Source organism: Notechis scutatus, chromosome 3 (genome assembly GCF_049901735.1).
Source record: "Notechis scutatus isolate UNSWTSFEM ecotype Mainland chromosome 3, rNotScu1.2, whole genome shotgun sequence".
Taxonomy (NCBI): Eukaryota; Metazoa; Chordata; class Lepidosauria; order Squamata; family Elapidae; genus Notechis; species Notechis scutatus.
This window is the reverse complement of record NC_142011.1, coordinates 146,716,130-146,728,222: the sequence shown is the minus strand read 5'-3', so window position 1 is coordinate 146,728,222 and position 12,093 is coordinate 146,716,130. Positions and strand designations below refer to the sequence as shown.

Sequence of the window (12,093 nt, the reverse complement as noted above, 5' to 3'; positions counted from 1 at the left end):
CCGAACTGTTCAGAACCTGCTGAATACCACCTCTGATGTGTACTATATAAAGCATTCATACATGCATTCATTCATCCATTTTCTGCCTTGATTATTGTCAGAAATAACTCAAGGCAGTAAATATATACAACATACCTTCCTCCTCCTTTCTTCACAACAATAACCCTGTGAGAAGTAGGTTGGGTTGAGAATGAATGGCTGGCCCAAAGTCACCCAGCTGACTTTCGTGGCTAAGCGGGATTTTTGTTTTGTAGCCTGGTGCCATAACCACTAGGCCAAACTGGTTCTATAATAATAAATTATTATATATTAATATATTGTATATTAATGGTATGCAAATGTCATATACACATCTGTAGAAAGAACCATTCCTTTCCATTCTTTGATCCAAAATAAAACATTGAGGATGCCACACATCCTTGATCACCTTAAAAGTTGGAACCAGGTGAGAGACCGATATTAGCTGGTTCTGAAGCTACCCAGCCCAGAAAAGAACACTTGCTTCCTTCTCTTTCAGTTAGTTTGCTGGAACAATCACAAGGATAAAGTAGGAAGATTAATGTGACATTATTCTTGAAATAGCCACAGAAAGTGAAAATCAGTTTGTTTAAGGATACAGACAGAAGCACAACTTATTTTTCAAAAACTCCACATTATTTACAAAGTGCATCCTACACAAATCTAAAATCTTAAGTACAGAACTTCACAAAGTATAGCAGAAACCTTTCCAAAAATGAGAACACTTCCAGAAATCAGAGGATATCATACTTTTACACAAAATCTGAATTCATGCTTGATGTGTATATGTGCTATTATTTATTTAAAATATGTACACACTGTACCTCATATAGTGGACCAGTGGATAATGCACAGGATTAAAGATACATCTGGATACAATAACATACAAACCTACTGCCCCCCAAAAAGAGGAGAATATTTAAAGCGGTTAAAGAATGTTGTCTATTGAAATAGACAAGGTTAGACATACCTGCTTGGTTAAGCATTTCTTCTATTTTTAAGAGACCCACTAGAGGACTATTGAAATCTCCCTATCATGAAACCCTATGAATTAAGTTGTTCAACTTTAGTTTTATATTGTTCATTTGATACTTTGAAAACTCATTAATAAAAACATTTCAAATCCAATTTGATGTAACGAAAGGAGTTAAAGGAGATATTGCCCTAAGTGAGCTATCAAACTTCAAGTTGCTCGCTTTTTCAAGACATCTGGCAATGTCCTTCCGTGCTTGCCTTCCTGGATTTTATTTTATTTTCTTCCATATATGTATCACGCCCATGTTCAGGAAAGGCTCGAACCTCTTACTTTCATTTTTTCTATTTGTTAGAAAACCTTTCTGGATAATTTCCAGTTTGGTTTGCATCTAACATACAGTATTCCCAGCCAATTCCTCTATCTAGAGCACACACCACTCAATACAGCTAGCAAAAAGTATAGCTTTATGTTTATTCATTACACATCATTAAACAGGAAAAAAACAAAAACAGGCAATGGACCAAAAGCAGGGAGGGGATGTGAACAACAGAAACAAATTTATCTACAGCACAGAACTTTTCAGAGCCACGGGAAACATTACTGAGTAATAAGCATTGACAGTCCTGAGGGAGTAGCCTTTGTTTATTCCATCTTTAAACCTTTTGTGGGCATAACGGCAGCAGAATAGAGATGGAAAGTAGAACACCAGGTGATGATATCTTCTCTATTCAGTACCATAGCAGGAAAAAATTGGGAGATGGAGATGGTGTACCCAACAGCATCAACCTAATTAACAATCCCTATGGAAATAATCTACATTGTGTATTATTCTGAATAGCTGACTTATAGTCTTTGTGGTATGTTAGCCAAGCAGAGAGTCTTCTTATTGTTGTTAGTCACCCATGGAATAGAGACCCTATTAAGGGAAACCTGAAAAAAATAAGGCTCAACCAAGCTTCAATCCCATAAGTGGGTTTTATTATACTGACTAATATAGTATAAGGTTTTAGGATGCAACACAATACAATCTCAGACTACCCCTTGTCTAAAAGCCTAATGAAGGGGAGGTACACTGCAAAGGGCTCTGTGAATATTGCTTGCTTGTTTTGTAAATCTTCTAAGATAAACTTTATAAAAATCACCTAGCTGCTCTGACCTTCAAAAATATGGAAACGAGGCTGAAAGAAAGGCTGGATTTATAATTTCAAAAATTATCTGTTTCAGGAGAGGGCAGCCTTGGGGAAATCATTGGCATAATCTGAAACCATCTCAGCACATCATAAATCAGTGTGCATATCTGTCAGCTATTTCATATTCCATTAGATTGAAACTACATGCAGGCTTATGGCACGGACAGCAGCTAAATTTAATCCTTCCTAGCCACTCTTCAGCTCCTCCCCCACCCCTGGTCTTAGCTAATAGGGCATTTGAAAATTTAAAAGCGTTTGGTATTATTTTATAATTTTGAATTTGGTTTAATAAGGGGGGAAACCCTCTTCATAAAAACACCTTTAAGAATGAAATAGCTGATACTGGGAAAGTGAAACAGTTTAAGGGAGACTTGACATGAAATTTTAACAATGTAAATCATACTGGATTGGAAACTGCCTTTTTGAATCTGAAAGGAATCATAATCACTTAATTTTGAAAAAGCATAGCACATAATACTAGAAATAATGTAGAGTGTTTCTACATTACATGTTCAAGGATTATAGCTCACCTTACAAGTTTTTGCGTAAATATAAGCTCATACTAAGGAAAGAAATTATAGTCAACAGCAAAGTTGACATCAGAAAGGAATAGCTTTTTACATGTTAGGCCCCAGAATTTAGGAATGCAAGTTGATTTCTACAATGCAAGGAAAATAGTATCCATGAAACAGATACAACTGCAAAATGAAGACAATCTGAATCACAAACATACTGTATTATCATGTTACAGACAAGCATTAACTCATCTAATAATATACTATTATAATTATTATAATATAATAATATAAAAATGCCTCCACTCCTACTTTCAAATGCTAAATGAAACAAGATTGCTTAAACCCAAACCAGGATATGAGCTTAGAGCTTTCAACTGCATGAATGGAAGGTACCTTAGTTTGAATGAAATCCATTCCCACCACCTAATTTAGGAAAAACTAAATTAGAAAAATCCTAGTTTGCAGCTTTGCCAATTTGGAGACAGACTTTCAGAATGATAAAAGAAATCCCTTCATTATTTGTTAATACTGACATCTGTTTCTCTGAAGGTTTTCAACAGACTCCTGGGGCATGCATTAACCTCTGCCATTTTATTTGCTTGTTTGTTTTAACCAGGGGTGGGATTCTACCAGTTCGCACCTGTTCGCTAGAACCGGTTGTTAGAAGAAATTACTGGCCTAATCCTCTAAAGAAGGCAGGAAACTGCCTCTCCGTTAACCCTTATTACATTCTTGGCTGAACTAGACTTCCTGTCTCAGGAACTTCTCTGGAGTTTTTTCCCCCTTCTTTGGTACTTTGCTTGTGTGGAGTTACCATTCAAAGTTACAATGGCACTGAAAAAAGTGACTTATGATCATTTTTCACACTTACGACTGTTGTGAGTGATATTGAGTTGGCCACGCCCAGCCAATAACATGACCACCAAGCCACGTCCACCCAGTCACATGACCATCAAGCCACACCCACCAACTAAGCCACACCCACAGAACCGGTTGTTAAAAAATTTGAATCCTACCCCTGGTTTTAACACAACTATAGTGTCCTTGAACTATGAGCTATGAAACTCACAGTTCACGGTCTCTGAGATGTGAATCCTTATGGAGGTAGATATATCCTAAGAACTAGAAAAAGATGCTTCATTGCACCTAAAAAGCTCAGGATGAAAAGTGGGAAAGAAAATTAAGAAAAAAAGTCAATCTGGTTTAGTGGTTAAGGTAACAGGCTAGAAACCTGGATACTGTGAGTTCTAGTCCCTCCTTTTTCATGGCTAAGGCCAGCTGGGTGACCTTGGGTCAGTCACACTCTTACAACCCAACTCACCTCACATGGTTGTTGTTGTGAGGAAAACAGGAGGAGGAAGGGGATTTACCTCTTGAGTTATTTCTAGAAATAATAAAGGTGAGATTGATGGATTGATTGATTGAATGAATGAATGAATGAATGAATGAATGAATGATCTACTCTACTTTATCACTGGGAAGAGTTCTGCTCTATTTTATGGACACAGTGCTTCAATCGCAGTCAGTAAGTAAGCACATATTTTTTCACATGTCTGTGGAGGGGATGACAAACTAGATAAGTGTTTGAAACACCAAAAACTAGACTGTGTCTTCTCCTTCAGTTTTCCCCTTGCATAGAAACTTTCAAAAGCTAAATTTCTAAACACTAACAGGAAAAAAAAAACCCTGCAGCTATGCAGATGAATCCATATTATGCAATTACTAGATCGTATGATTTAGATTCTACGTGGAAATATTTCTGGCACTACGCTAATACCCTTGGCCCTATTTCAGAGTTTTATGCACACACCCTGCTTTTAGGGTCCTGTCTAATTCAGCCGTCTCTTCCAGTTGGAAAGCAAAAGAAGTTTTGGAATTGCTCTGAACAGAAGGGAGACGGGACAGTGAAGAATACAAACCACCCACTATCTTCTTTAAAGATTAGGATTTTGCTGGATTATAGCCATAATATGGTGGGGGTGGTGGGAATTACTGAAGTCATTTCGGCTAACTTCAAAGAATTGGAAAGAATTATAGTCTTAAGCACTGCATCTGTGGAAAATATTAAGAACTAAAATATGTAAAGTGAATTAAATAGCTGGGCCACCCTAAGGCAGCAGCTGCACGAATGTATTGAATTACAGAAACTATAACCTAGAAATTTTAATGTCCTGTGAACATTATTAGGTTACAGCAAATGTTTAAGCTAAAAACAACTGCATGGGATTTGTATATAGGAGCTGTTTCCGGTAGCAGGAATGAATCTGGGTAAAGGAACTTATTAATTAAGATTAATAGATACAAACTTCAAATCTCTGGAACCCAGATTTCTTCAGAAGATCTTATCTTTGACTCTGTTGTGTTCCTCTAGTCTCGCAAAACATATTTTTCAAAAGCTATTTGCCATTCACCTTGGGTACTTTTGTTATTTTAGGTATATTAAAATACCTAAGAAGTATTCGAATAACAAACCTAAATATTTATATTCTTTTCCACCCCTTACACAGAGTAATATGAAAAATGTATGTACTTATTCACAAACAAAGTCAGATTGATTTCAGGATATTTTGATCTGTAAGTACCACAATAGAAACGAACTGGAATGGAGCAGAGGGACACCAACGGCCAAACGCTAGCAGAAGTGCTAATAAAAGAACAGGAGGAGGTGCTGTACTACAAATGGAAAAAATGTCCCACCGCAAAATTCAGAGGTGAAAATATTTCAAAGGTTTCCGGAGGTTCAGTTGCTTCTCTTGCTTCTTAACTGAGATACTCTTACATTTAATTTAAGTATCTTCTGCTGTACAATGCAATGAAACAATTCCATGGGTTTCCCTTCTTTTTCCTGTTTTAATCAATTTACATGTTTTGAAATTTGTCTTGTTACTTCTGGCATTACAAGTAGGAAGAGGAGGAGGAGGTGGAAGGCAAGAAACATCCAGAACAGAGCAGGGATTGCCTTTTCATATGCAATAAAGTAGGGGTCTCCAACCTTGGCAACTTTAAGACTTGTAGACTTCAATTTCCAGAGTTCCTCAGCCAGTTTCCACAAGTCTTAAAGTTGCCAAGGTTGAAGACCCCTGCAATAAAGTACTGTTAACTCACCTCTACAATCATGCCCTCATTATTGTTGACTCATGTCAGGCCTCAGTTGGCCCTAAGCATTATTGCACAATGGCTATGATTCTTGACTCTTTGACTATAGTACTTTTTAATTCCTTTCCTGAGAATAAAATTTGCAAATACAGCAGCAAGATCACAATGAAGATCCCTGTTTTTTCCACTCAAAAGAAAAGTTACGTAGGTGATTATCCAACATGGTAGCTTAACTTTTCAGGGTTTGTGTCACTCCTTATTTCATTTCACCAAGTTTGGCAGTCATGGGAGCTGCTCTATTCCAACACACCACTCTAAAATTACGTCTGACTTACAGGAAATAGGAAAGAAGCATCTCCACAGAAATGTATACAGTATGGTTTGAAATTCCAGCCAGAACATTATAAACAAATCAAGTAATTCAGCTGACTGATCAATGGACCACTGATGACAAGTTTAAAAACTTCAGATTCTTGTCCATGTTAAAAGAACCCAATGAATGTTCCACAGTCCTGCTAAGCTCTTGAGACTTAATTAAAAACAAAACATACCACTGAAGGAGAAAAAAAGGAAGACATGACAATTCATTCATCCATGAAAAGCAATGACTAAGAGAGCTAGAAAAACGGAGGACCCTAAATTCCAGCCAAAGAAAAATACTGTTTTTCATATATTTAGATTCTGTTTCCCACAATGGATCCTTAAAATACCTTTTTGTAGCCAACAAGTAGAGACCAAGACATTACTCAGCTTTAATAGTTGAATAATATGAATGTCATAGTGTAATTTAAAATATTCTGCATTTTATTTTTACCTTGTGATCATATGGATTGTATGAATGAAATAATTTGGACAGTTCTTTTGTTCTTTGTTTCTTCTGTAGGGAAAGAAGAAAAACATGATTTTAAAGGAAAATTAGAAACGCAGAAATAACACATTTTAATCTCGGTTCAGAAAATACCAATTGATACAATTTTGCAAAGAAAAAAAAAAATCCCTGCTCCCTTAAAAATAGTTCTCTTCATCTAAGGAGAGAAATGAAATTACTAGCAAGCAATGTAAACAGATACCAGTATGCAAGGAGTACATTCCCCAGTTCATTACACCTGTGTATATTTTTGGTCAGTGACAGTAACAAAACCAGAAACTCTCCCCACCATGACTAGCACTGATGATACTACCTAGTTAGGGTAATGAAACGTCTGCAAGAAAAGAAGCCAGCTCAGAGAGCACCAAGGACCCCCTCATTTCAAACCTGAGCTACTGGGAAGAAGGAGGTTCTAGTCCAGTGTTTCTCAATCCCAATAACTTTAAAATGTGCTGATTTTGACTCTCAGAATGCTGCCTGGGGAAATCTGGGAGTTGAAGTACCACACACATTAGAGTCGCCAAGGTTGAGAAACACCGCTCTAATTCATTTTCAGCTGCAGAAGTTCGCTGTCCAACCATTCTCTCTCAGCCAGACTACCTTAGATGTTCACAATTGTGGGGAAAAACAGGAGAGACCATTCTCTGCACTGATCTGAGCTCATGGACTAAAGGCAAGATATGTGCTCCTCAACTTATGCTTGGTCATTTAACATAAAGGTGCTGTCATAAAGGGTGCTTTATGGCCTGTAAAGGGGTTCTGGCCATTGTAAAATGTTGCACTCCCACCCCCCCCAGTCACATGACTGCCTTTCAGTTGCTTGGCAATGTTTGCCTTGATGAAGAAAGTCAACACCAACAGCTTGCAAATGGAGGGGACATTGCATTTGAGGTCTGTTCCTCCTCCACACTAGAGTCATAGACCTCAAATCTGGCTTACTGAATAAGTTATAATTGGCTGAGTTCACATACTGGCTGAATTTGTGAATGATAGGTTTGTTGAGAGTTACTCATTTTGAAGATCTACTGTTATCTCTGATATCTCCAGCTAGTGTTGCAGAGGAATAATAGAGGCAGAAAGTTCCTGTTTGTGAGCTTCCCAGAAGTATCTAGGTGTTTGCTCTTAGAAACAAAACATGGAAGTAGGATGGGACCTGCCTTAATCTAGTTTGGCTGTTTTTATGTTCCTACGATATGTTCATAAAGTATCGAATGCAACCTATAATGTTTGGATTCACATGTTCTATTAAATCAAAATGAGATAAAACATTTTGGGAATTAGCATTACATGTGAACCCAAACCAGAAAATTGGCTCCAGACTAAAAATCTACTCATACAACACAACTGTTCTACCATTTCCATTGATTTCATCTGTTGGATGTGGCTTGGAAAGGTAAAATGGAAGGGGGAAATAAGTGAAATCAAACAAGCTGAGTTATATTCTATTTTGTTTGAGCATGTCTCTTGACTTTTAGGAATAGATTTTAAAGAGTGTTGAGAGCTGAAGTAGAGCTTTAGCTGGGGGACAGCTCTTATTCTAGTGGTCAATATTGGAAAAGGTAAGCAGAAATAGATTTGATTAATATTTCAATGTGAGATTATCAGGAAATCTCTAAATGGGACTGGGAAGTAAATACCAAACTACTTATTACCAAGAAAATAATATGTGCATATGCCCAACAGGACTTGTACTGAGGGAATCTTTACTTTACCTGATCTCAGGTAATGCAGGTCAATTTTACATACCCAGATTCCTGGCAAATGAGAAATTCCATTCTCCATTTAAGGGAAGGAAAGAAGGAGGGGGTAAAAGCATGATGACAAATAGAGAAAAGATACTTCTGGTGAAAATAAATGGACCAATATTCACCAAAGTTTGATATCTTCAGGGAGACAGAGAGAATCACTGTCCGATCACTGAGATTGGAAACAGATTATTTGTAGATTTGAGCAGATCATTTTACTGTGATATGTCCCTTCTCTAACATTATTTTGCTCTGTTTCTCCTGTCCTCTGATTTGTATCATTGGGAACCTGGTGCTATAAAAAATATTATAACGAGAGTCCTGATGTTGTACTAGTTAACATTGTACATCATGTACATATGTAATATAGGTTTTATATAGACAGTATAATGATGTAAGACTTTTAAATAAAACTTTGAACTAAATAAGCTCAATAAAACTGAATAATGTCCCCCATCTACTGCAAAATAAAGGGTTTAAAAAAATTAGCAGCATCCAATATATCTATACCATGTGGATAATATTTCACTTAAAATGTTTTGTTTTTTAAAGAGGGAAAAGGAAAAAGCAACTCTTACTATTTGAGCTGGAACCTGAGGCATTTTTGCAGCTGGAGTCCCAGGGCGTGGATAAAACTGGTTAATAAAAAGACTTGGAAACCTGTATTCTTCAACAAGTTTCATGGTTTCTTGAAAATCTTCATCGGTTTCCCCTGGAAACCCACAAATGATGTCTGTAGCAATTGTTATTCCAGGTACTCTGAAATGAGTGGGGGGAAAAATGAAGTTGAATACCAGACAACTTTTCCTTCAGCAATATGGACAATTAGTTTTGCATCAAGTTACTTTAATATTTCTGAAGTGCATCGCCTGTGGAAAATAACATTACAAATATCTTCATATACAGAAAAGTCTACACAGCAACCTTCCACAAGCAATTTAAATAGCGTGGTTTCTCGCCAAGAAACTTTGCAATTTCATTTCATGAGGGGGAGGTACAATTCCTGACAGAAATTTCTCAGCATTCCACAAAACAAAACAAAATCTACAACCTAAAATTCCCAAGGTTTACTCAGAGAAGCTACCACTGCCAAATGATTTGGATGCTTATAACACACATGACTGCCAAGGCTTTAAAGAAGTAGCTAAACAGAATAAATTTTGAAAGACAATATATCTTCTCTTTTGGCAACGCAAGATGGATCCAATCTGAAAAAAAGGAAATTAATTTTTAGAAACGACTTCACTTGAGCATGTGGCAGTGCTGCAACTGGGAGATGGAAAAGGGTAATGCTAGATTTAACTTTGTTAATCTTCATTACTGTTTGCTGTTGTTAATCTGAAGCCAAAGGCCAATCAAGTTTGTGCAGAGCTGTAATTGCTTTCCTACCAAGAATCAGGCCATTCCATACAAGACTCCGAGAATGATATGCTGAAAGTTCTCTTCCCCTTCAAGAAGGGGGCAGGACCCCCACACCACAACCTCTGGGTGTTCGGGTGTTGAAAGTAGAACGGCAGCCATATATTTATATTCAACTTTGTTGCTGCTTTGCTTAATTGCAAACTGCCTTGACTCTTTGGATGTCTGAATCAGTGTGTGTTTCTGTGTAAATAAACAATCTTGAAGTGTCCCTAGAAATATCTTTAAACACAGTTGGACCCTGAATGGATTTTTTTTTTAAGGCAGAGTAGTAGTGCATAGCATGAAATAATGCATGGACATACTATTTCATACTGGTGGTTCTTACATCAATTTTTGCATTTGAAGACAGATGACCATATATCAAAAACTGCTACCACATGAAGGTGTAGGGAACCTGTAAAAACTGTATAATGTAGCTGTTACTGATCCATTAGTGCTACTAAGCTCAGCTACTGTTGTCAGCGCTGATAGTTGTAAACCTTTACACATGCTCTGCCTATGTGCTTCAAGGGGAACACAAGGGAACACAAGTTCTTGTTTTTTGTTTTTTGTTTTAAATCTCATTCTATTTAATGAACATTTATTTCTATGACTACCCTTTTTATAGTAATTGTATTAACAATTCTAATTACAACAATAAAAACTGAAAAATAAAGATAAAAAGTAGAAAAGTACAGAAAAGAAGGGAAAAATGGAAAAAAATAGAGTAAAAAGGAAAAGAAAAGTAATATGTAAAGAAGCGACTTTCCAACTTCATCATATATATAATTTTAGTAACTTATCACTTTCTCTTAAAATACAACAAATGATCTCTGCTTTCTTATCTACAAATAAATCCCTAAAGCATAATCATTTCCATCCTGGTATCAGTCCTTTATGGGTTACCAAATTTAACAACATATATATATGTTTATATATATATATATTATATATATATATATATATATATATATATATATATATATATATATATATATATATATATATATATATATATATATATATATAAGAGATGATTCCACCAGGCTGTCAATCATTTGGAAGCCTGCACTCACAAACAAAAAAATCTCCACACCACAAGCCAGGCAAACACCTGGGCACAAACAGATCCCCCCTGATACCTCCAGCTCAAACACATCCCAACCAGGCACCCAGATGAAACCCAGCTTCCTAACTAATGATAGCCGTCCATTTACCCGAAGCCAAGCTGCACTAAAGACCTCCATTAAAGCAACACAATGCTGCCAGCCAATCAAGATACAAAAAGAGCCAAAAACAGACAGAAGATATTAGAGACACCAATCAAGCAGAACACAGCAAACTCCGAGACCAATAAACACAGACCAAGACTCCCAACCAATCAGGATGAAGAAAAAAACCATTCTGGCACAGCAATAGGCTGCCCCAAATTCAAATCTGAAACCACTGTAAAAGTCTGACTCACAGACGGACACAATACAGAAGCCTGATGATGGCAGATGAGATTCTGCTGAAACGTTGCTACAACTTTAAAAGAACTACAATGACGTGGGAAATATATATATATATATAGTGTTCGGCTTGGTTCGGGTATTTTCCCACGTCATTGTAGTTCTTTTAAAGTTGTAGCAACGTTTCAGCAGAATCTCATCTGCCATCATCAGGCTTCTGTATTGTGTCCGTCTGTGGGTCAGACTTTTACAGTGGTTTCAGATTTAAATTTGGAGCACAGACCAAGACTCCCAACCAATCAGGATGAAGAAAAAACCATTCTGGCACAGCAATAGGCTGCCCCAAATTTAAATCTGAAACCACTGTAAAAGTCTGACCCACAGACGGACACAATACAGAAGCCTGATGATGGCAGATGAGATTCTGCTGAAACGTTGCTACAACTTTAAAAGAACTACAATGACGTGGGAAAATACCCGAACCAAGCCGAACACCATACATGTAAGTACCCGCGAAAACTTAAGAAAACAAATATATATATACCAACATCTTATGCACAAGCAAACCACCAAAAAGCAACTTACAGAAAAATGAAATCAAAGCACTACAAACCCTGAAAAGAGATAGCAGCATAATCATCCTCCCAGCAGACAAAGGGAATGCCACTGTAGTAATGGACAGAAAAGACTACGAAACAAAATTGACAGACCTACTCCAAGACTCCACATACAAACCCATAAACACAGACCCAACCACATATCTGGAAAAATTAACCAAGAAGAAAATTATAACCAGCCACATAAGCAAAGAGATCCAACACATGATCATA

The 12,093-nt window shown here is 36.9% G+C and overlaps 1 protein-coding gene across 2 annotated transcripts in view; it reads right to left on the bottom strand.

The window, feature by feature from the left end:
- The window catches only part of CDKAL1 (CDKAL1 threonylcarbamoyladenosine tRNA methylthiotransferase), a 330,383-nt gene that overhangs the window by 74,473 nt on the left and 243,817 nt on the right, over positions 1–12,093 (bottom strand). For both annotated transcript variants that reach the window (XM_087961383.1, XM_026669980.2), the window contains exons 12-13: positions 8,990–9,170; positions 6,613–6,675 (exon numbers count right to left, since the gene is read on the bottom strand). In XM_087961383.1, the coding sequence (XP_087817509.1) occupies positions 6,613–6,675; positions 8,990–9,170 (244 nt within the window). The remainder of the gene's footprint in view (positions 1–6,612; positions 6,676–8,989; positions 9,171–12,093) is intronic.